Consider the following 26,884-nt stretch of genomic DNA (forward strand, 5'->3'; position numbering starts at 1 on the left):
ATTTACCGAAAGGAAAAGCCAATAAGTAGGGGGAAACATTAACAATTATTGTTGCTTACAATTATTTTATCTTTGGGCGTGAATAAGTGGAAATCATTGGCCTTACGTAGGGGACAAGTTGGATAAGAGAGCAAAACATGTCGATAGTATCCAACTTCCTTTGGGTTCGGATGGACCGGTTGCATGCATTTGATTATTATTATTATTTTTAGAAACCATTTTCTTTAATATTTTCATGAACACAATAAATAAATGAAGAGAGTTTCTCGTATCAACTTGACGGCAATGATGATCATACAAAAAAATTTCTCCTCTGGGTAGATTAAAAGGCTCGTATGCCAATTTACTTATTAAGAACCCCGATAAATATAATATATATTATGAACTCTATATTCAATTCTCCACTTTAGTGCTTCTAATTTCAAATTAACTTTCTTTATGCATTAATTGACCTAGTGGATATGAAATATGATTTTTCATATTTTATCAATTTTAGCATAATTTTTTTGACTCAAAAATACACAAATTATCGATTTGATTTCAATTTTAGTACGAAGTCAACTTTTCTGTTAATTTTAAATAGAATTTGTTGGCACGTACTATCGATGTCATGTGACACATGATGATTTGTCGAGTGGGACCCATAGAACATGAAATGTGAGAATCCCCACTTTGGGGATCCTTCGAATTTCATTTGCGACCCCAATTGGGTGATGGTGGCCACTGACGAAGTCGTGGTATCAATAGTACATGTCAGTAATTTCCATTAAAATCAGCAAAAAGCTGACGTCGTGTTAAAATTGATATCAAATCCATAATTTATGCATTTTTAGGTTAAGGAAAAAAATTTCTGCTAGAATTGATAAAACGTGAAAATTTTGTATCTTTTAAGTAATTAACCTTATAAAATATTAAAGATATCTTCGTCCAAGAATATGTATATTTTGTAATAATAAAATAAAATGAGATGGGTTTGCCCTTTCTAAGATCAATTTATAAGTAAAAAAAATTAAATTAATTAATTTGATGATTTTAAACCCATGAATCTCTTTTATACTAAAAAAAAAATTTCCTAAGTTGCTTCTAAAGAATGAGAAAAAAAAATCAAAGATATAAAATTCATAAATAAATATGTATATGTATGATATATATCAAGAATTAATTGTAGTAATCTCAAGTGGCCTTTTTCCTAAAACCAACCGGTCCATTTGAGCTAATCAATGGCTCTTCAAAGTCCATAGGCTGAACCCATTTTTTGACCACTTAGAGGAGCCCATTTCTTTGACGCTTGGGCTGAACAACCAGCATTTGCATGATATGGTAAAAGACCGTGGGAATAGATTCGAACTCGGGATCTCATGGTGTTAACTAACTGAGAGTGAGGTGGAGTACTATTGGATGAAACTAATTTGGTTTGCTTGAACTGCATTCACTTTCACTAGTAGATGCGTGTAGCATATCGAAGATTAGTATGGATTGTTGAGATTGGTTCGATTAGAGTAATAACGAACGATCATTCATATGAAGGCAAACCCCCATATGTAAATGCAAATCAGATATGGTCTGAGTAAGTAAAATCATCTACATAAATAGTGGATGAGAATAAGATGGCATTTTATCAATTATTAAGCAAAATTTCTAAGCCTGCATCGAGATGTTTCAATCGAATGTGTGCATGCCTCGGCATCACTCCGTAATAAATCAAGTGACTTACTGGCGATGTGAGAGAGGAAATCATTTAGAGAACTGTTAGTCCTAACGGTAATAATATCTTTTTCATGATGATTAAGAAATCTAGAATCTTTCTCGTTGATTTTTTTTTTCGCTGAATAAAATAATTTATTAATAAGTGGTAGTGTTGACATCGATTCCTAGGCTAAAAGAAGGATAACCCTGAATAGTACATAATGATTGAAAATTTGACAACGAGCCATAATGACCCAAGTCATGAGCTGGGGAGTTATCCGACTTAGGGATCCATGAACAGAACCAGTCTGAAAAGTATTTTAGGGTAGTACATATATCCGAAACTAAGCTCTTAATCTCCCACGACGAGTTTTGTGGGTGCAAAATAGCGTCAACTAGCAGCAAGGCATCACATCGAAGCCAGATTTTCTTCAGACCTCTTTCAGCAGCAATATTTAGAGCTAGGAGGGCCGCTCGAGCTTATGCCTGGAGAGGATTGTCTTCACGCGATGCTTTGAACCAAGAAAGAGCTCGTGGGCTATGCGGATGGTGGAGAACTCCCGAAAGGCATGATCTGCTACTGTTCCAGGAAGCGTTTGTACTGATGATTGACCAATTTTGTCCAGTAAGCTCCCGCGATGCTTCAAGTTGTAGCGATCGTTTATGTGAGTTTTCCACCTATTGTGACTTGTTGCGTCCTCTTGTGTTGTGTTCTCTGAACGACCTCTGAATCCTTTTGATTGCTTCAAGTAAGCTAGCAGTTTATCCTGTATGCAAAACATCGTTACGTGAGTTTCACAGTTGGTATAAAGTTAGTGCTGCATAAAGGGAAAACTCAATCTTATCAGAGAAATTTGAAGAAAATCTGTGTGGAGGGCAAACAACAAAGTTTATCAAATCCTTTGGACTGGAACACGAGATGGCGCTTGAATGAATATTCCAAGGTGATTCTCTCCAAGTAACACGATAAAAAATTCAATCTCCGTAGATATGTTCAATTTTATCGGAGTTGGTTTGGCAAAGAGAATACAGAGTGTTTTCTTCACTAAACTAGGAGAGGCTTTCACTCGCAATTCTCCAAAGATGAAGTTTAAAACGTTCATGAATTTTGAGATTCCAAATGGCTTTCCATACTGCTCCACTATGATTTTGGAATCTATGATGCTAGTCAATAAGGTAGAAGGATTTAACAGAATGCTTTCCCGAAGTATTTGGAGTCCAAATCGTCGAGTCTTCGTAGTCTTCCTGGGGGAGGTGTATCTTGAGAATGTTTTCCACGGTTTCGCATTCAAAGAGGTTCGAGATTAGAGGAACGTTCTATCTCTTCGAGTGGAAGAGCATCAAATCACGGACTTTTAGCTCCAGATTTAGAGCAACATTTGCCTTGGGGGAGGCTTTGTGGTCCTTCTTGCCTGATATTCATGGGTCTAGCCATGTTGAAGTTGTTGAGCCATCCCCTACAGAGAAACAAGTACTATCATGGATGGTGTTCTTGCACCATTGGAGACCTTTCCATATAGGAGAGGGAGATGAGGGATTAGAAGATTTTAGAAAGTTACCATACTTCGCCTTGAGGGTCCTACCAGCGAGGGTATCGTTTGATTTGGTTAAAGCCCATGCAATTTTGGATAGCATCGCTTTATTGGAGTCTTCCGCTCTTCGAAAGCCGAGACCTCCTTTTGATCTCGGTTGGCATATAGAGTCCCAACTCGTAGGAGCAAAGTAGCTGCTTTCTTCCTTGTTTGCCCCCCACCAAAACCTCCTTGTCACTTTGTCGATAGAGTTTAATGTGAATTTTTGGGAGTCGGAAAAGTGACATTGAGTAAATTGGTGTGCTTCTTATTACTGATTTGATAAGAGTAGCTCTACTCGCCCAAGATAGTGCTCTTGTCTTCCATGATGCTAGCTTGCTCTTGATTTTGTCAATGATGAATTGAAAAGATTCTTTCTTTCTCCTTTTAATGAATAGAGGGTTACCAAGATATTTAGCGTCTTCCTTCAGTTTTCGCATACCCATAATGGCTTTTGTAATCCTCTTCGTATCAGCATTCGCATTCTTGGAGAAGAAGAGTCCTGATTTGGAGCGGTTTATTTCTTGACCCGACCAAGAGCAAAATTTGTTAAGAATGCCTTCAATGCTTCTGATGTTTGCCTCTGATTCTTTTGATAAGATGAGGAGGTCGTCAACAAACATAAGATGAGAGATTTGGGGACCTCCTCTGCTTATTTGAATGCCCTTGATTTCTCCGTTGACTTCAGCCCTGTATAGAAGTCGTGAGAGAACTTCCATTGAGATAACAAAGAGATAGGGAGAGATGGGGTCGCCCTGTCTGATACCTCTAGTAGGCGAAAAGTGACCGTAGGGCGAGCCATTTAACAGGATTGAGAATGTGGGCGAAGATATACATTGATACAGATCCATGTTATGAAAGTCGGGTGAAAGCCCAATTTTTTGAGGATCTTAATGATGAAGCTCCATTCTAGTTTATCGAATGCTTTCATGAAATCTATTTTCATCCCGACCCAACCCTTGCGGGCCTTCATTTTCCTCATTGTGTGTAGAATCTCATGGGCTAGTAGACTGTTTTCGTTTATCCATCTTCCTTCGATTAAGGCTGTTTGGTTTGGTGAGATGATTTTGTGGAGCAGAGCCTTAAGCCTATTAGCAATGATCTTTGAGATGACTTTGTAGCTCACATTGCATAGGCTAATGGGTCTGATGTCTTTGAAAGTGGAGGCTCCTTGGCGTTTCAGTGTGAGGCAGATGAAGGTGTTGTTCCACTCCTTGAGAATGTGATTTTATCTAAAGGGATAGCCTCTGGAAGGAGTGGCTTCACTGTATCTCCATAATGCTTGTGGAATAATGCTGGCATTCCATCTGGGCCAAGCGCTTTGAGGTTTGGGATTGAGTTCAAGACCATGAGAATTTCCTTGTCGTACGGGATTTGGATAAGGTTCGCATTCTCTATATCTAGAATGGTGGGGTTGATGAGACCTTCCAAATCCTCGGGTATATGAGGGTGGGAGGTATTAAAGAGCTCTTGGAAATTCTTGAGAAAATAGTTGCCTATTCCTTCATGATCATGTTTCCATTCCCTTTCATTGTCTTTTATGGCAGCGATGTGGTTTGACCTTTGACGGATGATGGTTGATAGATGGAAGAATTTGGAATTTATGTCTCCTTCCTTCAACCATAATTCCCTCGATTTTTGGCGCCATATGAGATCCTTCCTTAAGAGATTTTCTTCTAAATCTGCAACGAGTTTTTCTTCCTGCTCCTTGGTTTCAGCAGTGGGAAGCATTCCTTGGATCTCTTGGAGTCTTTCCATAATTCCTGCAGTGTTAGTGTCACAAAATCCAAATATCTCTTTGTTCCATCTCCTAAGATCATTCTTTACCAATTTTAATTTGGAGGAGAACTGGAACGCCTTTGAACCATGTGTAGTTCTATTCCATGCATTTTTAACAATCTCCTTACTAGTATGATCTTGGGTCCAGGCTTTCTCAAAACGAAAAAGGTTTTGGTTTAAAAGACGAGTCCATCCAGAGTTTTAAAAGAATTGGATTATGATCTGATCTCACTTAAGGGAGGTGTAGCACTCCCGCTCTAGGGAAAACAACTCTCCATTCATTATTAGCAATGGCCCTATCTAGTCTTTGTTTTATGGAAGCAAGGCCTAGTCTTTTATTTCTCCAAGTAAAGGGATTGCTCGTAAAACCATATCTACACATCTTAACTGGAATAGAAAGGTATCTAGATAGGAACGTGAGGATGATGCAAAGGAAAGACCTCCAATCTTATCAGAAGCAGAGTGGATTTCATTGAAATCTCCTATAATTAGCCAAGGTTGTTCAATAGAATTTGCAAGTACAGCAAGCTCAGCCCAAAACTTCGGTTTTTCATGCATATAGGGAGGACCATAAATAGCAGTAAGTAACCAGGAGGCAGGCATGACAGGATGATCAATGCTAGCATGTATATAAAATGGAGAAGATTTGAGAATTGTTACCTTGACCTTAGTGTTCCAGAGCAGGCATAGTCTACCTGCTGAATTGGTGCATTCAATCGAGAAGACGCTATTAAGGTTGCAACGCTTAGCAATTTTCTCGCAGTGGTCAGAGGTAGCCTTCGTTTCGGATAGAAATATCATGCTCGGACTGTGCTTTCGAGCGAGGAGACGTAAAGCTCGAATTGTCGGTTTTCCTCTAATACCCCAACAGTTCCATGTTAGAAGACTCATGGCTGTATTGAGGGCTTGATAAGGCCCGCCTCCTCGGCCATTGGATTATCCTCTATATTAGATTCACGCTCCATCTCCTCATCGTAAAAATCGGCTAGCATTTGTGGCTGATATGAAGGTGCTTCGGTTTGCATGTGATTTCTTTGGTTGTTTCCCAAACCGGGGAAAGAAGTCTGCAGAATTCCAATTAGTTTCCATAACTTCATTGAGGGTGTTCGCTATTTTATTGAAAGTACTTGGGAGAGGGCCCGTGAGCGTGAGGAGATCTTCTACTGATATCTCGAATTTGAGTTTTCTCCTAGGGAAAGTGATTAGGATTTCCTCGCTAGTATTTCCACTTTTCTGGTTCTGCTGGAGTTGAAACTGACGGGCTGGGCCGGCATTGGGCTTTTTTCCCAGAGCGAGCTGTTGTTAGGTGGATTAGGCCTGACTGGACACGAGCCTTGGCTGTTGAGCGGGCAGGCTTGAGAGTCCGGGTGGGCCGTGTTCATGCGGCGGGCCGGATTGATTGGAGATTCTGGCATCTTGTAATGGGCTTCTTCTTGGGCTTGTTGCTCGATTAGCCCTGAGTAGAGGGAGTCCATTCCTATTTCCTAGGCCTCCCTGCTCTTCCCCGCTCCCTTCTTTCTTGGGACAAAATTGGGATTTGTCTTGTGCAGGTAGTCGCTGTCAGCTTCGAAGGAGGAGACTTGCTTTGAGCCTCCAATGGTCAGAAGGATGGGAGTGTTGTCAGGGTACAATCTGTCTACAAAATTCAATGTGGTCGAAGAGTCCCTTCCGTTCGTCAGGTCTTCATCTGGTAAGTCGAGCCCTGGTTTCTGGGTAGTCATGCCTCGACGGGGGTGGGGGCACCCAGGGTAGGGTTAGTGGCTAAGCTCGAAGCTTGGGACTTAGAGACTGGGGAGACAACTGGATGGGTTTGTGGTGGTAGGAGATCGTTCTGTGGGTTGAATCTCATCCAGGGACTGTAGAGATTTTGAGTGGCCGGGGCTTCCGATTCGCAGTGTGTTTGATCGTGGCTGAGAACCCCACAATCGTAGCAAAACGTCTTTAAGTGTTCAAATTTGAAGAATACCCAAGTAGTAGCTCCATTGTTCCTCCTGATTAGATGACCTGGGCATAAAGGTTTTTGAACAGGTACCTTGATTAGGGCTCTCGGGGTGATGTACCACTTCGGTAGGGAAGGTGAGTCTTTCCAGTCTATGTCCTGGACAAGTCCTGCTCTTTGAGCTAGTTTAGTGATATTTCCACGGGAAAGCATTTCAGGTGGGATACCCCTTATCTGGATCCAGAATGAGATAGAGTCGAGTTGAACTTCCTCTAGAGATAATCCTCTGTCCCAGTGTGCTATCATCATGTGAGCACCTTGGACTGACCACACCCGATCTCTCTCGACATACTCCACATTTGTCCCTAAATAGGCTTATGATGATATCGTTCGTGTACTTCTTAGGTGTGATGGGGACTCCTTTCCTTGTATTCCATGCTTGAAGTAGTCGGGGAATGATGGCTTTTGGGGGAGGTGGTCTATAGCCGAACGGCTTGATGTGGAAGGTTAAGGGGATTGTGTCATGCGGTTCTTCTTCATTTGACCAGTGGAGATAGTCATAGAATCTTATAATTATTGATTTCCTCCTAATTCCTACGGTGGACGGTGATTCTAGTTTTCCAGCCAGCCGAAAAGAGGTGGAGGTGCTAAGAAAATAGTAAGGGCTGTGTCATTGGAGAATGTGGAAGCTATTTTTGGATTGCACGTCTGGCCTCAGTTACCTGCCGGTGAAGTGGGTTCAGTAGCAGGCCCGCTTATGGCTGGGAGTGGTTTTTTTTGAAGCCTTAATAAGCATGCTACAATTCCTCAGCGCTCTATAGACCCAATATTGGCAGCCTGTAATGTGATTGTGAGCTTGCAGCATCTTATTTCTCGTGAAGCTGATCCTTTAGATTCACAAGAGAGCTAAACACCCTTTCCCTTTTTATGTCATTAACTCGATCCAAGAAATCCAGTATTATTCTCGGGACTAGATTTATTTGATTATAAGCTGGTCTGATGATGTTTCGATGATAGGTGCAAGAAATTTTGTCATTGGAAACAGTACTTTTGCTCCGAAGTCATTAAAATTTCTTCTAGTGAAGTTTGCTGGTATACCAAAATATGTCTTGGCCCAACTCTCCCATTATGTGATTCATATGTTCTTGATCGACTTATGTTGATGCTTTCTTAGTTTTTGCTTGCAGAGTTATAGTACAGTTCTTCCTTTCGCTAGATGGTGCTGTGACAAGAAAGGTCACAGATCTGCTGATTGCAGACTCCCAAAGAGGAAAAAGGACTATGAAGCAAACATGGTTAATGAGATGGCTCGAGATATGGTAGACATCAACCTATCAGCCGTGATTTCAGAAGTGAACCTCATTGGGTCCAACCAGAAGGAATGGTGGCTCGATACCGATGTCATCAGATATGTGTGCTCAAACAGAGACCTGTTCACTATGCTCGAACCGGTTATTGGGGAGAGGATCTATATGGGAAACTCTTCCCATTCTGCTGTTGAAGGTCAAGGCAAGGTGGTTTTAAAGATGACTTTAGGAAAGGAGCTAACTCTGAACAACGTATTGTACGTACCTGAGATTCGGAAGAATTTAGTTTTCGGGTCATTGTTAAACAAACATGGGTTCATGATGGTTTTTGAGTTAGACAAAGTTATTTTGTCCCAGTCTAGAATATATGTAGGAAAGGGATATGTATGCGATGGGCTTTTTAAACTCAATGTAATGACCATAATCAATAAGAATTCTGGTTCTTCTGCGTATTTGATTGAGTCTCATGATTTGTAGCATGGAAGACTAGGTCATGTTAATTATAATACTTTGCATAGATTAATTAACTTGAATCACATACCTACATTCCAAATTGATTCACGGCACAAATATGAAATTAGTGTTGAGGTAAAATTGACAAAGTCACCCTTTCAAACGATTGAAAGGAACACCAAGCCACTTGATCTAATTCATAATGATGTATGCGATTTAAAGTTCGCAACAATAAGAGGTGGTAATGATTATTTTATTGCATTTATCGATGATAGTACAAGATACTGTTATGTATATTTGTTGAAAAGCAAAGATGAGACCATAGAGAAATTTGTTCTCTATAAAAATGAAGTTGAGAATCAACTTAACAAGAAAATCAAGAGATTGAGGAGTGACAGAAGAGGCGAATACGTAAAGTTTTTTCGGGGAATTCTGTGCACAATACAGAATTATACATGAAGTGACTGCACCCTATTCACCCCAATCGAATTGTGTTATTGAACGCAAAAATCACACGTTGAAAGACATGATGAATGCGATGTTATTAAATTCAGGATTACCTCAACATATGTTCTTTGGAGGGGGGAAGTGTTGCGGATTACCTCAAAATAAGGGATATAAATAAGAAATGAATTTTGCTTTAAATATTCAGAAATGGACCCACCATAGGTCTCTAGCCGTCTGAGGAAGGATAATTTTATTTGTTGTTTTTATCTGGTTTGAGCTTCTCCTGCAATAAAATTTTGTGTTTAGATATTAAAAAATGAAGCCATCATAAGGCTCGAGCATTCTGTGGAAGGTTAATTTTCTTCGTTCTTCTATCTGTGTTGAGCTTCCCATTGTTGAGCTTCCCATTGGTTTACAAGTTATGACTTTCAGGTTGTTCCTGTTGCAACATTCCAAGGAGGTGGAGCTTTTAATGTCATTCCTGATTTTGTGACAATGGGAGGCACCTTTCGAGCATTTTCTGTCGAAAGGCTTATGCAATTAAAGCAGCAGATTCAGAAGGTCATCACAAGGCAGGCTGCTGTTCAGAGATGCAATGCAACAGTTGATTTCCTATCCAAGGGAAAACTTCGCAGGGAGCATGCTCACGAAGGAAAACACTAGACCAATGAACAGAATCAGCGGCAACAACTGAAAAACCCAGCATGACAAAACCCTAGATTGGTTTGTTCCGATTGGAGCAATCAGCTCTCTCCCTTCTTCTTCAACTGCCACTGCCCTTGTCTGCATTTTCAAGAACCTTATATAACCTGAACCCACTACCTGAAATCACAATTCTGCATCAAATTAATGCAAAAAAATCTCTACTTTTTGTCATCTTATCCAAGAAGCAGAGCTGGTTAGGGCATATTTTCACGATGATTGTGATCATAGCCCCTATTTCATCGCACCAGAAATTGGTTCCATCAATGATCAAACCCATCGAAATCACCGAGTCCCTTCATCAATGAGAAATAAAATCCAATTTGCTCACAAATTCTCCCTTCGTTTCTTGAGTGAGTGGCTGCTTCTTCTTTCTACTGACAGTGAAATAGAGGTTTCGCATGAAACCTTTGCTCCATCAGTTATGTGTTCCGAATTGCTAAGTGGGAAGTTATTAAAGTACTTCTTTAATAATATAAACTTAGAAGTGTTATGGTTTATTATTCTCGAACATGTTATGAACTTATAAGTATTGTGCTTCATTTTCCTCAAACATGTTACAAACTTACGTTAGTGTTGCCGCTTATTTTTCTCGAACAATTACTCGCATGGAAATTATAGTTTATATTTGAATATCTTTTGTTACCTTAGACTATTTTGTATAAATTAAATATTATAATAAGTCCGTAAAAACTTTTTTGTGAAACATATTAACGGGTGGAAAACAAGTTCCAAGTGGGTGCCCATTACATTAATAAGAAGTGTTTAAGAATTTTTTTTTAAATATTAACGGATTTGGGAAGAATTTGAGATTAACTTTTCTAAAGGGGTATTCGATGGACATAACCGTCCTAAACGCTCTTCAATGTCATCCCTAGTGATGGCTCCCACTGGACAGCATTACACTGCTCTCTCTTGCTTTTCTCTTCTCTCACTTTAAATCAATGTTATTAAACTTGGATTGGCTGGGTATGAGGTCATGGGTCCAACCGGGGGTTCAATGGGTCAGACCACATGTTTATGTTATGATAAAATAAATATTTATAATATTAACAAGCACAATAATTTCAAAAAAATTAAAAAATAAAGAAAATACTCAACAGGTAGAAAAGTAAGTAACTACATAACATATGTCATATATACATACTGTTAGATAGAAGTAACTATGGAACACGATAAGTTCAGTGGTGCTTCAGGAGCAAGAAATGTTGTATTCTCTTGGAGAGCCTCTCCACCAACATCATCTTCAATTGCATCACCAATATCAAGTTCTTTTATGTTCAACAAATCTGCTTGCCATGGGATAAAATCTCTCACAATCAAATAGAAACACGTCATACATTGTATCTAGTAAAAATAAAACAAGAGTATTGGGTATATCATCATTTTCAGTTTCTTGAATTATACACCCTTGCAAAGCCAGTCGAAATGTACTTAATTCCTCATTTGATATGAGTGGAGGTTAGTCCTCCAGTACCCGAGGAGAGTTGGAAGCAAATTTTTCGAACTCAATCGGGTCATAATTTCTACCTTTAAAGTAACTCCTGCAAAAAAAAGAATCTCTTGGACTCTTAAACATAGGCGATCATATATTATCTTACTTTTGATATATTAAAAGAGATTATTTGAAAACAAATTTTTCGTTATATGACACACTATAGAAAAGGAAACATGCCGTAAAAGAATTTCGGTACATATGAAGATTCGTAAAAATATAAATGGTTAGTATTAATAAGAGATTCGGTAATAATATAAAACTTATATTGATGTAAGGTCCAACAACGATCGTAAACTTTCTCATAAAGGGAAGATAATTTATTTAATTAAGAAAGAAATTGATTACTTAATTTGGACCATCAAATATTGCCGCTAGATTGACATTTTCGGAATTCGCGAGGGAATTTTCTCTCGATTTCTAAGATTACCATACATGATTTTTTGGCTCATTTGATTTTCAGGAATACTTTGATCATGACAAATTTAGATACACTGAATATTATCTGATTAGTTTAGGGAAATATTCTGCTATATCGAGATGCGGAGAATATATAATAATAATTATTATATATAGATATATGAATGAAATAGTGAAGAAAATTTTCTTTTTAATGTTATTATAGAAAAGGTTCTCGAGCCTAATAAGAAATGGGGAGGACCGATGTTAATCCGCGCAAGGATCAAGAGCTTGGATCCCATGTGGCCCTCTCTCTCGCTCGGAGAGACCACAAGCTTGATAAATTCCAATTATGAATTATGTTAATTAGTGAAATTAAGAAAAATTGCCAGGTGGAGAAAATATAGGAAAACAAAGCACTCAGGCAGTGACACACTGACACGGACCGACCCATAAATGCGCCGATAAAGAGAAAATAAGTAGTAATTTTTATTATGTATGCTGCAATTGCACATGTTCGTCAAATAAAAGGAAAATAGATATACGGGGCCTTAGTTCCAAGAATAAAAGTTTCATCCCTTAATGATCTGCTTAATCACAATTGAGTAAATGGATGAACCTCCAAATCTAAGCTAAAAACCCTAACAAATAATAACAACAATTGAATATAAAGATGAACCTCGGAATCGATCTATCTATAGCTAGAGACCCTAACGATCAATGAATATATGTATCGTAAACAGTCACTTGGGGTTGATGTGCAGCGTGGAGTTGGGTGAACGGTGGAGGAAGACTAGCATTATTAGCATGCATCTGATTCTGAACAACATACCAATAAGGATTATCATTAGCTGCATACTGGAACAGACTAGGTGGCAGCATCTGATCATCGCTGGGCTTCGGGTCGTGCCTGCAGTACAGCAGCAGCGGTGGCTGGCACATAGAAAGAGTGGGTCGGCATCGGCTGGTGGAATATTAATCCACGGTGGTCATACTCGCCGAGTAGTGATGATCAAGGTTTTCAGAATCGCGATTCTATCTAGAATCGGTCGAGGGTCGTAGAATCGTGAATCGTAGAATCGTAATGTGAATCGTAAGATTCTACCTGTAATTAAAAAAATAACATATATATATATATATGTATTATATTTTCTTGAAAAAAAAAACAATCCTTGATTCCTTATATTTAGACATGAATCAGTAGATTCAATTTGCATACAAATTTTGACATGACACCTAATCTTCAGCATGATTAGTCTGATCATATACTAGGGAAAAACTCGAAGCTGAAATAAAAGGGAAAAACTCATGAAGCTGAAATAAAAGGGAAAAACTCGAAAATTTGCATGGCAGTGACTTTATCTCTGCAAATGCATGAAAAAAAAAAGGGAAAATACGCAGTTGCTGGCCTAGTAGAATGTTGAAGGAAAAAGGTTTTCATAAATGATGAAAAGGCTTCACTCTGCGGAAATTAGGATGATGCTGTACAGTAAGAAGAAGTAATACTTGACATCCGACAGTAGATAGAAATTTACACCACTGTTCAAGCTATAATTTGCTTCTGTTAAAAAGGACAAAAACTCAAAACCGAGAAATGACGCAGCCATGGAAACAAGACAACGCTAAGCAGCTCAGCCAAGGTTTTCAGAATCAGTTCACTCAATTTAGTTCAGTTCATCGAATGAATCGAAGCAGAAGGCGATCGGATGTTCAAGTCACGCTACCTGGAGTCTGGATAGTGGACGCTCTCGGCTCGAAGCTTGGGCAGACTGCAGTGAGCAAGTAACTGACTGGAAGCTAGGGCAGATGACTGGAAGCAACTGACTGGAAGCTCGCAGAAATCAGAACTCGAAAAAATTCGGAAGTCGGATCTGCGAACTTGCAGAGTTTCATCGTCGGAATCGGAACAACCAAACAAGAGACACCGGTACGGGCATAACAAGAAGAATCTGAAGAAATGGGGCGAAAATTGAAACAGCTCGAAAGAAGGCCAGTGGATTAGGGCATGGAGATTTCGAGGAGAAGGGAGGAGCGTCGGAGAAGAAAAGGAAAGGAGGGAGGGGGGAAGAGTCGGGCTCATGCCCAATGGGCTGGGATTTGGCCCGAGGACCCAAATCCGGCTTGGCCTCTGCCTGAGTGTGGGCCGAATCCGGAATCGCGGAATCGGCCCGATTCCGCGATTTAGCGATTCAAGGCCCGATTCAGGCCCGATTCAACAGTTTGCGATTCAGCCCATAGTATCGGAATCGCATGACCCCCTAGAATCGTAGAATCGTACGATTCTACGATTCGAATCATGATTCTAAGAACCATGGTGATGATCCCTCCATTAATGGGTTTAGGGCGATGTTATTCGTCTGATCCTGCAGCAGCAGCAGGGTCTCTAATTTCTTCTCTTATTTCTTGGCCTCAAGACTCTTCTTTGCACTCTCTAGCTTGTGCCCTAGAAGGGTTTTGAGCGATATCACCTCTTCTTCTTCCGACAAGCGAGCGATTAGATCTTCGCAGGCCGACCTGCGGGCCTTCGCGAGCTACGTGCCAAGCTTCCTCCGCCGGTCCAGAAAGTACTCATCAAGACCCACGACAGCGCCCCTGATCTTCTTTGCACGGCGACAGCCAGTGTCCACCTCGTTCTTCTAGCGATCGATGATCCGGGCAACCTCGTCGGGGTTTGGGGGGCAGATTTTCGGCACATCAGGGCGGTCGTTGATCGTCGGAGTGCCGTAGATTATCACTCCGCACAGAATCGAGAATTCATTAACCTTCTTCAACAAGCTGCTCTTCCTCTTTTCGAATGTCACCCTCCTCGACTTCTCCTTCCCGATTAGCTTGAGCGCCAATCTCCCCCGACCCATTGTCTAAATTCAATCCCCTTTGGGAGGAATGGACTTGTTACCCACATCTTTTATAATAGGACTCAACGGCCCGTTTGGTTGGGCGGAATTAGAAAGCAGATCCAGCCCAATCCCGACAGAATGGTAAAGCCCGCGTTTGGTTATTATTTTAGGCTCAGAATCGTTATTCCCAATCCAACACTATTCTGTGAAAATAACGATTTGCAAATATGGCTCCAACCTAAGTTGGCCATTGCTCGTCAGTTCGAACTGGGAATCTATGGTCAGATTACTGAAACACCCTCGTCCCTTTTCCAATTTTCTTTACAAAGTCGCTGCCATCTCAAACCATCAAAGCTGCACTGTCACCGTCTGCCCCCATCTTGACCACCAAAGCTCCATCGCCATGAGAGCTCGCGAGTCCATCGTGGAACGAGCTCGTTGTGAGGTTTCCGAGAACATGGCGACCCTCAAGGAGGCTCGACAACCTCTCGAAGCCTCTGAGATCATACCGAACTCTCCACATGAGGACCTTTGCCCATCGCCCTCCACCAGAAACCCTAGCTCGCGATACAACCCACGACGAGGCTCGTCGTGAGCCCTCGAGGTTCACGGTGAGGTAGTGGTAGGGAGCTCAAGCATGCTCGTCCTCAAGTGCCCGTTTCTCCAATGGCCTCGTCAGGGGCCGACAACCTCACGAAGGTCACTTCAATTACAAGGGCTTTCATGAGGTACTAATCCTCGGTCAACCTCGTCGTGGCTCGGGATTCATGGGGTCGAGGTTGCCTTGAGCTCATGGTGAATTAGCATGGTTTCCGATGCTTCCATTAGTATCGACCCGTGGATACTGTTCATCTTTTGAACCGTATTTATTATTTTACATCAATTTTTTTAAAATGCAGGGGTATACATTCCAAATCAAAATGTAAAATTCGATTCTTAGTTTTGTTATTCTCTTCAACGGAATAAACAAATTTTTTTCAGGATTTCAATCCTACTCCCTTCAAATTCTTTTCTCTATCAATTCTAATCCCCTCCAATTCAAATCCAGAGAACCAAATGCCACGCAAATCCTAATTTGCCTGAGGTAGTAAGGAAATCCATCCAAGTTTGATGGAGAAGCAAATATCATGGGAATCTGCGGGGAGGAATCCTAATTATGCGGGATGGGAGGGGCCACTGAGGCTTTTTTTCTTTTTATAAAAGAAGCATGTTGGTTTTGCTTAGGATCCCCAAGGGGATGATTTTACCGATTGGCTGCAGCAGAGACGGTTAGAGTAAAACACCTTAAACCACAAACAATGAAGTTGATGTTGATGTATTGTGTATCTTAAAGTTATCTCTGGTAATATGTTTATTGAAATGATTTTTTTCTTGATATTTACGTTGATCAAAGGTGGTTATGAACATGAGGGGTCCCCCCCCCCAAAAAAAAAAAAAAGATGTTCACGAGCTGAACATCGTCTTGTCTTTAGGCATCAAAGCCAGGGCTTGTAAATCAACCCATATGTAGATCCAGTTTTAGCTGGCTGCACCTGTGTCGAAATGCACAGGAGCACTAAAAATTGGATGAGGTGAGGTGGTGATTTTGTATTTCTCAATTAGTTACCAATATTGTCTTTCGATTAAAATTGTTTACAGAAAATTGGTTTAAAGCCTCAAGTCACTTGCAAGAGGATGCAAGAGGAAGTCATCTAGTATGAGGATACACTCCTCTAAGCCAAGATCTAGCTGATTTCAGCAACATTTGGCCGAATCTGGGTATGTCGGCCCAGGTGCCGGCTTCAACGGGTCGGATTCAGACAAATCCGACAAGATCTTGGCAAGATCAGGCCCAAGTCTAGACTTGATCGAGCCGAGAGACATGGCGGTCTTGCCATTATCCAATCTTTCTCGGCTTGATCGAGCCGAGAGAAATTAGATATGATAGAAAGGGGATGGTGGAGCGTGACCGCGTGTTCTTGCATATTATGTGTGTGTACATATAAGGAAGTGAGCCAATGATAATTTTTCTTGCCAGCTAATTAATTATGCTCATTTTAGGAAATAATATCATAGAGAGTATCTTAACCTACACACGCATAGTTTATATTATTTCCTAAAATTGACGTACATATATATATATATATCACATTTTATACAACCCTTTCATACACTAATTTCCTTAAATATTTTCAAGATGTTTTTATTTTTATTTTAGGTTGATTCAAGATGTTTTTTTTTCTCGTCGTTATCAATGGCCGTTATTGTTTTTTGAAGGATTTTTTAATCGTACATTAACTTCAAATGCTAACACCGTTAGTTATTATCTCAATTGTGATAAAAATTTGAAGAATTGCCTTGCATATAATACTAGTTTCATGAAGTGAAATTACAACTTACGGAGAAATATAATTTATCACAATATGTCCAACGTACATGTTGATTTGCAGAAACTACAAAAAATTTATTCCTCTTGAACTTGCACGATCTTTACCTTTGCTCTTTTATTTCTTTTCATCTTTGTTTTAATCATGTTGAGAACTATCAACCATATAATTTCATAGCATAAGTCACGAAATTTTCCTTAGATTTGCACGTTTCTGTTCTTTATTTCTATTCCTTGATGATTAAATTATATGCATTCATCAAAGAGAGTATAGTATAGTGGGGAACGCCTTTGCTTGGTGACCAAGAGGTTCTTGGTTCAATACTCAGGTGAAACTACCCGTGTCCCGTTATTAGATATTTAGGATTTCTATTTCATTGTACTAGGTTCATGGGTCTCCCTTGTAATCGGAAAAAATTATATGCATTCATCGACAAATTCTTAAATGGTCAAAATGTTAATATTCCTTGGTGAGATAACTATGATGATAAATCATTTTTCTTTTCTAAAAGCAGAAACTAAAAATTTTCATTTATATAATTTGAGCCTGTCTGTTTGAATACTATTGGATTTGTCCGTGTCCATAATCTCAAGAGTCAATCGGTAATTTGGTCCCTCGCTTTCACAGGTTACGTAAATGAGATTTCTGACTTATTTTTTGCATCAATTTGGTCCTTGAATTTTTCGGTTTGCATCAATTTGATCCCCTACTTTTCCAATTTACATCAAATAGGTCCTTCTTACATCAATTTCATCGTCCACTGAATGAAATTACATTAGTTATATCCTCTACTGAATGAAATTACATCCTCAACGGAAGGAAGTTACATCAATTACATCATCCACTAAATAGGGTGGGTCCTTTATGCCGCAATATAAATCAAGCAGGTCTTTTGTGGTACATCAATTAGGTCCTTCTGTCAAAATTCATCTGACAGTGTTAACTAAGAAGTATGTTACACCGTTTAGATCCTTACTTTTTTTTATTATCATTTTTTCTTTTTATAACAGAAATATAAAGAAAAAAACAGTGGGGGACGATGTGGGCTCCCTTGTCGGGGGAGGTCAACGGAGGGTTTAGTACCCAACGGGCACGTTGTCAGCGAGGGAGACCCCACTGAAGCTCTCTCTTATGTTCCCTCTGTTTTTCCTCTATTTCAAAAAATATAAGGAACAAGGGTGAACTCCAACAGGGGCTCCCTTCAAATTTTTTTTTTGTTTTCTAAAAGATGACAAAACGACGTCATTTTAAGTGGTGGACTCAATATGACGTCATTTTAACCTTTTTAAAATGACAAAACGACATCATTTTGGGTCCATCCCTAAAAATGACGCCATTTTGGCGTCTTTTTAAAGCCCCCATTTTTCGTTTTCTCTTAATTTTTCTTCTATTAGACAGGAAGGAAAATTTTTTTAAAAAAACAAAGTAATGACCTAACGATGTAATATGCTCTACAATTAACGTCATATTTGATACCATGATGACGGAAAGACCTAATTGATGTACCAATAACTTAATTGACGTAATTTCTTTTAGTGGAGGGTGTAATTGATGGAATTTCCTTCCACAGAAGATGCAATTGATGTACAACGACCAATCGATGCAAATCGAATGATGTCATTAATTTCTTGGTTAGTTTCTCTATCCGATTAGCTCGAGCAGCAATCTCCCCCGAATCTAAGCTAAAAACCCTAACAAATAATCACAACAATTGAATGTAAACGGATGAACCTCTAAATCGATCTATCTATAGCTAGATACCCTAACTATTAATGGATATATGTACTGTAGACTGTCACTTGGGTTGATGTGCAGCGTGGAATTAATTGAATGGTGGAGGAGGAAGACTAGCATTATTAACATGCATATGATTCTGAACAACATACGAATAAGGATGATCATCATTAACTGCATACTAGAACAGAGTAGGCGGCAGAATCTGATCATCACTGGGCCATGGTTTGTGCCTGTAATACAGTCCGGCAGTAGTGGCCAGCACATATAAAGAGTGGGTTGGCATCGGCTAGTGGAATATTAATCCATGGTGTTCAAACTCGCCGAGTAGTGATGATCCCACCATTAATGGGTTTGGGGCGATGTTGTTCATCTAATCCTATAGCAGCAGTAGTAGCAACAGCAGCATTGTTGTTAGAATCGTAATTCGAATCGTAGAATCTTACGATTCTACGATTCAAGGGGTAGTTAGCGATTTCAATTCCATGGCATGAATCGGGAAGGTAGAATCGTGGCTGAATCGCGATTCAAATCACATAATCGTAGAATCAGACCAAAGTCGTATGTCACATCTCTCTCCCTCCTCATCTTTCTCATTGTGCGACAGTATTGCTCATTGGTACTCTTATTTTATGAAAAGTTTGAAACTTGTCTCCTGGTTGTAAGTGATAGGGACCTGAAAAGTTTCTGGAACTGTTTCGAATTGGATTCCGATCAATTCCTGATTGTCATCTGGTTTGAGATGATTTAGGCTGAAATTTTTTCCAATTTTAGAGAAAGATGATTCCAAGAAGGGACAGACTAACAAAAAGTTAGGAAGGAAAAGCAGCTTCGCCTACAAGACCAATGACCACGGTATTATATCAATTTTCATTAGAGGTTGTTATAGTGGGAGCGCTCTCTTGTAAAGACTAAACCATCTAATTTTGACGAATGAAGTGGGAAGCATCAAAATTTATCATTTGATGTTTACTTCTACTATTTCTGATATGACATTTGGTGTATATATATATATATGTTTTTTTTTAATTATAGGTAGAATCTTACGATTCACGATTTTACGACCCTTAACCGATCCTAAATAGAATCGCAATTCTGACAACCTTGGCAGCAGGGCCGCTAATTCCTTCTCTGATTAAGCCTCTTCTTTGCACTCTCTAGCCTTTGCCTTAGAAGGGTTTTGAGTGATATCACCTCCTCTTCCTCCGACAAGCGGGCGATTAGATCTTCGCAGGCCAACCTGTAGGCCTTTGCGAGCTTCGAGGGAGGATAATACAGCACTAAGGTACGATAATTGCTCCTGCCATTATTGAACTTCTATGTTCTGTTACTGTAAAGACTTCCGATTTCTTTAATGGTTTTCTTTTAATTACTCTGTTTGCTATTATTAATCAAACTAAAGTTATTTAGCTCGACACTCTTCCTCCATTGTTCTTTAATCGGTTATATCTTCGTTTTCTCACCTTTTGGAAACAGCAAAGGTGTTAATGCCTTGTTTAGGGTAAATGGGTATTGTTGTCTTCGTGTTTGTTTCTTGGAAAACTTGAGGACATGGATGTGGATATTATCAACTTGTCGGATGGGAGAAACAACCATGAGTTGTAGTGAAGCTTGTAGTTCGAACTTCGATACTCTTTTGGCCACTGTCTTTCGTTTCCTTATTATAATGCTATTGGATTTCGAAAGTATAGGAGAACATTCATGCTGGGTTACTGTCATTTACTCTGTTCTTTCTTAGACGGAATTTCGCATGTTACTGTTCGTGCATATCACTGTCTCACTTTAATGTTATTCTTACATATATGTATACATAAGATAATCTATTTGAAGATGGGACACGGGAAATTGGTGCTCAAATTCCTCACCAAGGACAGCTTACGCAGGACAACCTTCGAGAAACGGAAGAAGGGGCTGATGAAGAAGTTAGAGGAGTTTTCAATCCTTTGTGGAGTCGATCCCGAGAGGGTCAAGCAAGTTATCGATCAGTACTTCAGCGAGGGTGTCGATCGGTGCAAAAAGCATGCCAAGGACCTCCGTGAATATTTCATGAGTCGAAAGTGGAAAGCAGACAAATAGCTAGCCAAGGTCCGGTCTGTCAACTGGGTTGCCAAGTACCCAAGCTCGGAGGATTTGCTCAATGGCCTCTCACAAGATCAGCTTCAAACGGGGCTGTCCGGGCTGAGGATGAAACTGGAGGTATGAAAAAGCGACACTTAGCAGCCAAGGAGAGCGCTGTGATGAATACATCGGGGATGGTCCCGATGCAGATGGATGACTTCAAGTACGACAATTCAGTCCATATGCATATGGATGATTACATGCCGTTGGACGGGATAAAGCCTCCTCTGGAGTTCCAACAGCTGGCGATCCCTTACTTGCCTCCATTAATGGACCCAAACATGATGATTAATAATTCGATGATGTGGTCCAAAGTCGGGGACTCTTCGGCCAACACCAGCAATAGCAACAGCATCCTTGCAAATCATCACAATGAGAACAACTACTACTACAACTACTCACTCACTCACCGTCCCGGCTCATAACAGGAGCTTTCCACTGTCTACATCATTTTCAATCCACCACATCGATATGGGTACCATGGATAAGTGTGAACAGATGCATGGCTTCAACCCTGTTCCATAGAATGCTATGTTCAATGGCTCGGGCCAGGGCATCCTCGGAAACACGTCTTCGATAGTGATGATGATGATGCCTCCACAACAACAGCTGTCTGTAGTTAAAGTAGTTCTTCAAATGTATATTCTTTGAGAATGCTGAAAAGTTGTGTCCCCTGCCTCTATTGGCATCAAAAGAGTTCTAGATAGTAAAGGGTCTGCGATTTCGGTAATTTCATTAACAGGCTTTTGTCTGGTAAGTTTGATTTCCCTTAATTCTTCGAATTGATTAGGAAAGAAAAGGATGATTATGTGGTTTGGCTAGATTCTTATCTGGAAATTAAAAGCTGACATTTTCAACTTACAAATCATTTATTTTGATTAGGTTTTAATGCCTTGTTTAGGGTAAATGGGTATTGTTGTCTTTCGTGTTCGTTTCTTGGAAAACTTGAGGACATGGATGTTGATATTATCAACTTGTCGGATGGGAGAAACAACCATGAGTTGTAGTGAAGCTCGTAGTTCGAACTTCGATACTCTTTTGGCCACTGTCTTTCGTTTGCTTATTATAATGCTGTTGGATTTCGAAAGCATAGGAGAACGTTCATGCTGGGTTACTATCATTGACTGTGTTCTTTCTTGGACGGAATTTCGCATGTTAGTGTTCGTGCATATCACTGTCTCACTTTAATGTTTTTCTTATATATATACATAAGATAATCTGTTTGAAGATGGGACGCGGGATATATTACTAATAATTACGAAATGATGAACATTGATTCCGATTCAGTAAGCAATGAACCAAACAGAAGCAACAGAATTGAATTTCAATTCCTTATTGAGCCAAACAAAACTGAAAAATTGTCATTCAGTTTTCAATTCCGCCCATTCCGCCTCAGTCCGTTTCCGGACCCCGAACTAAACGGTCCCTAATTACTTCTGGGCGGAGAACCGATATAAGAGTCTTCAAAGCTACGGGCTTTTAGCCCAACATTATTGCCATTGACAGACCCAATGTTTATGGACATCGCTCAGATTCTTGCAGTAAGTTCTCATCTCTGGCAATGGACTGGTTCATCAGTTGCGATGAATCTTACCCACCCGAGAGTCTTTGATTTGGGGATGGCCTGTGATTATTATTATTATTATTATTTGCTTTCTGATTTCTCCATTTGCACATGATTTTCCTTTTCAAGTTCAAGACTCTTCATTCATGTCTTTCTGCAAATGATTTGAATTTATTATTATTATTATTATTATTATTATTATTATTATTATTATTTTAACGTGATTCGGAGGTAGTGACGACCGATTAGCAAATACCATCACACTTTGAAACCCTTTGATGATACTCATAATCAACCGTCTCTGAACCTATTTCGTCTGCTGATTTCTATTTCAAAAAATCTTCAATTATTTTTTCGGGTTTTTACGATCAGAATTTGGGAATGGGGACATTGTTTGATCGGAAAAGGCAACAAATTAGAGTCATTGGTGCGCTCGAATCGATAGCGCATTCAGCACTGTACGTTGCCGATAAAGACGGTAGCTGAGATTCTGGCGTTTGCATCTCCTTCACCGGAGGTTTACGCGTTCAGATGCTTCCACATCTTAAAACGACAATGTCTCATTCTCTTTGCAATCGTTTGAATGAATGATAAAAATTTAAAAACTTTTTCATTTTTTAATGTGAGTAAAAATGTCCCCACAAATGTTCCACATAGAAGCCGTTGATTTTCAAACGTGTCATGTCAGCACGACCATTAGATGTCAACGGAAAATATAACGCTCGGATAGATTTGGAACAAAATGTAAACCATTAGACATTTTTAATAATTTTTAAAGGATATTATATATTTTAAAAAATGTGAAATCATGGGATATATAAGATAAAAATTCCTTTTGACAATTTTTGTTCTGACAACTAATGAACTATCTCATACAATCATGTAAAATATTGAAATATCTAGTGCATTTTTTATTCTTATTTTTTTGTTGGTTGAATGAAATAAAATATATTCGCTTGAGGATTTTTTATATCATCAAGAATTGATATATTTTTACAGTGGATTGAGTATTAGATGACCCAACTAATCAAAATGAGAGATTGTGTTCATAAAATGACATAGAAATGTAAGACAATAAACAAAAAAAAAGTTATTTGCATAGAGGTTATAATAAAAGAATTATAACAATAATTTTTTTAGTCTGCGCATATGCCCAGCGGTCTACTTAATCTAAAGTAGATGGGTGGGTGTTCAGCCATACAGTTGCCAATAATAAGATGTTATTGGAGTGACTAATTGATCTTTTGGATTTTATTTTTTGAGTGAATTGATCTTTTTGAATTTTTTATTATTATAAGGGAGGTTCAATGTCAAGTACAACGAAAAAAAAATCATAAATAACTAATAAAGGAACACGATTAATTACACTAGATATCGAACCTGCGATCTGTAGATCAACAGGCGAAGACTTGCGCTATTACGTTACACTATCTTTTGATTGATATGGATTTAATTAAGCCAAAATAGAACAACTGGACTTTCGTCCAATGATCTGGAATACAGCTTAATTGCACACAACTCCCCATTGTCTTTCTTATTGCAATTTTCATGGATTTTAAAAGAAAATGACAACTTGAGAGAATTCCTAAATCCATTGGACCATGGCCACACACATAGAGAGACGCACACATTTATATATGGGTCTATGGAATCATTGAACTGATCATCGTCATATGTAGTTCTTGGCTTAGATACGAGGTTCAATGTGAATAGGAAGACCGCTGGCAGGGACCGGAAGAGGGTTGTAGATGATTTTCTCATCGGGGATAGCTTTCTTCCATCTGAACTTGATCACCAGATTGTGCATGAAAACAAGTATCTGCACCCTGGCATACTCCTTCCCTGGGCACATACGGGGTCCTCCTCCAAAGGGTACAAAAGTGAACGGCGCAGGCCCTCTCCCCTCGAATCTTGAAGGATCAAACTTCTCTGGATCAGGGAAATATCTGGGGTTCAGGTGCGTGGAGTATACATTCCAATGAGCCTGCAAGAAAACCGTACGTTAACACAGTAATGTATCCAAATAAATGATGAACGACCCCAGAAAATAATTTATAGCGAACCTTCCAACCCTTGGGAATGGTAAAGCCTGAGTAACTGAAGTCCGTTATCACCCTTCGGAAGGCACCTGGACCAGGTGGAGACAGCCTCAGGACCTCGCAGGCAACCATCCAGGAGTACCTCATCTTCTGTACGTCTTCCCAGTTGAGTAACTCATCGCGGCCTTTGCTCCTCGCAATTTCCTTTTGCTCTGGACCCCGACAACAAAGAGGGAATAGTCCGTTAGTTTTATGTGCTTTCTATTCATTAATTAATAACGCCTATTTCCTCATCGACTTTTGCACCTCACCTACATAAATTTTCACTCGATCAGCGATCTGCAGCTGAGCAAGCTTCAAATTATAAAAATCAATATGACACTGGAATATATATGAAGGAAGAGGAGCCACGGCCAAGGGAGCAGATGCCTAACTACATATGAACGCTGAGTTTTACCTTTCCAGACCTGCTTGTAGACGTCGGGGTACTCGGCAAGATATTTCACCACAAACATGATCGTGGTACTGCTCGAATCTTGGCTTGCAAGGAGTTTGGATATTATCGTATTACCAATCTCAGTCTCCTTCATGACTGGCCGGCCATTCTCATCCTCCGCAAGCAGCATCTTAGACAGCAAGTCCTTCGCCACGGCCGTGTCCTTGTTCTCCATAATCTCCCTTTTCCTCCTCTTTATTATGGGCAGCAGATCAAAGCGGATGCTCTTCCCTGCTTGGATTGCCTTGTAGTGAGCTGTCCCTGGAAAGTTTATGGGCACCGACAGGATGCCGGAGGAGACCAGCGCAAACATGTTCCCAAGCCTAGTGACGAAAGTGGGATCCTGGATGCCCATTAAGAAACGACAGGACAAGGCAAAGGTGTACTTCATTAGCAGTGGGAAGGCCCTGACTTCCTCATAAGGGGCCCAATCAGCTTCGAGGTGCTGCTTTGCCATGGAGTCCATGATAGGTATGTAACGCTGGAGCGCTTCAGGCCTCACGAACTCGAGAATGAACCTCCGGATTTTGGCGGATGAATCGTCAGTTGAGTAGCCATCCACACTGTCGGGGTCGGGGAACTCCGCGACCATCTTGATGGAGCGAGGCCACCACCCGGTGACGTACTTGCTCTCACTGGAGAAGAGGAACTTGTTGCCAGAAGCTCCGCAGAACACGGCCACGTTCTTGCCCACACCCAGCAGAGAAGTCCGGAAGACATCAGAGGAGTACCTGCTGGTCCTGTCTGTGACGAACTTCCCGGGGGTATCATTGCGACCGGCCATGAAATAGTCCAGGGTCTCCCCGATGATTGGCCAATATCCGGTCTTGCCTGGTGGGAGGTCATGGATGCCGGTGGTGCCATGAGCTTTTGCTTTATGTTTGTGGACGAGGTAGATGGTGAGAGAGAGGGAGACATAGAGGATGCCGACGTAAAGCGCGCAAGCGTAGAAGAGATCCATTAATTATATTCGGATGGGTCTGTAAACTGCAGGAGCCAAACTCATATATATATACATATATAAATGGTGTAGTATAGGAAGGACTAAGGAGATCGACAAGGAGCAGCCCCCCAGCTAGAGTTTACTTATACCATATGATACAAGAGGAAAGAGGGTCCGCCTCGACTTATGAGCGAGGGAGACATGTTAACGAAAATATGAAAAGTAAGGCAATGTTACTGGGGCTTTATTGCGTGTTCAAAATCTGCATCAATATTTCTAATCAAAAATCCATCATCATTTATAAAAGTAATTCTCTATTTTTATCTCTATTTTTCTGCTCCTTTTCTAAATTTATTTCTCCACATAAAAGCACAAAAACATATTTACTAATGTTAGGTCATAAAAAATTTTACTCTGAGAAAAATTAAGAAACATTCTTAACAAGTAATAACTTAATACATGATAAGCTTTTTATCTAAATCATTTTTATAAAAATTTAACTCAATTTTATCTTTCGAAATGAAACATCATACATGTACAGTAAGTTGTTGATATAGTTATTAATACAGAAACTCATATTTGCGACGAAAATCAATAAAATGTTCAAACGAGTTTGATGATGATGAACTAGTAAAAGAAAAATAAAATTAGAAAAAAAATATTGAGGAAAAAGATTTGAGAAAAAAGAATTTAAAATTTTAATAAGCTTAGAGTAAAATATATACGAAAATTTTCACCGAAAAAATATATAAGATGATCATCCCTAAAGGAAGTTTTAAATTGAAAATAAATGAAAAACACATCATAAATCAAAAGATAGAAATGCAAATAATTAACTAATAAAAAGCTAGAGAACTAAAAGATCCACAGAGGTGGAAGATCGAGAAGGACCGGGCACCATTACCTCTACCCAACTAGCTCAAGATGCAAGCTTTTCAGAAGATCCACTGAAAAATTTGTAACCCCGAAGTTGAATTGGAAGATATGGATTTACATAGAGCCTTGAATT

At 39.7% G+C, this 26,884-nt stretch overlaps 2 protein-coding genes and 1 long non-coding RNA gene across 3 annotated transcripts; 1 reads left to right on the forward strand and 2 right to left on the reverse strand.

Annotated features, from left to right (window-relative positions):
- Positions 1-12,243: 12,243 nt before the first annotated feature.
- On the reverse strand, positions 12,244-13,816 carry LOC116199123. Its single transcript, XR_004155469.1, has 2 exons — positions 13,503-13,816; positions 12,244-12,883 (listed from the first exon to the last, which is right to left on the reverse strand). It is a non-coding gene; the product is annotated as an uncharacterized LOC116199123 (long non-coding RNA).
- A 6,729-nt stretch (positions 13,817-20,545) lies between these two features.
- On the forward strand, positions 20,546-21,258 carry LOC116200393. Its single transcript, XM_031531239.1, has 2 exons — positions 20,546-20,750; positions 20,873-21,258. Exons 1-2 carry the CDS (start codon positions 20,546-20,548, stop codon positions 21,256-21,258), a joined length of 591 nt encoding a protein of 196 aa, XP_031387099.1.
- Positions 21,259-23,846: 2,588 nt separating this feature from the next.
- Positions 23,847-26,134, reverse strand: LOC116201487 (beta-amyrin 28-monooxygenase-like). Its single transcript, XM_031532736.1, has 3 exons — positions 24,894-26,134; positions 24,461-24,648; positions 23,847-24,381 (listed from the first exon to the last, which is right to left on the reverse strand). The coding sequence occupies exons 1-3, from the start codon at positions 25,891-25,893 to the stop codon at positions 24,085-24,087; spliced, it is 1,485 nt and encodes a 494-aa protein (XP_031388596.1). The 5' UTR covers positions 25,894-26,134; the 3' UTR covers positions 23,847-24,084.
- Between the last annotated feature and the right edge of the window lie 750 nt (positions 26,135-26,884).

Source organism: Punica granatum, chromosome 3, assembly GCF_007655135.1.
Source record: "Punica granatum isolate Tunisia-2019 chromosome 3, ASM765513v2, whole genome shotgun sequence".
Taxonomy (NCBI): domain Eukaryota; kingdom Viridiplantae; phylum Streptophyta; class Magnoliopsida; order Myrtales; family Lythraceae; genus Punica; species Punica granatum.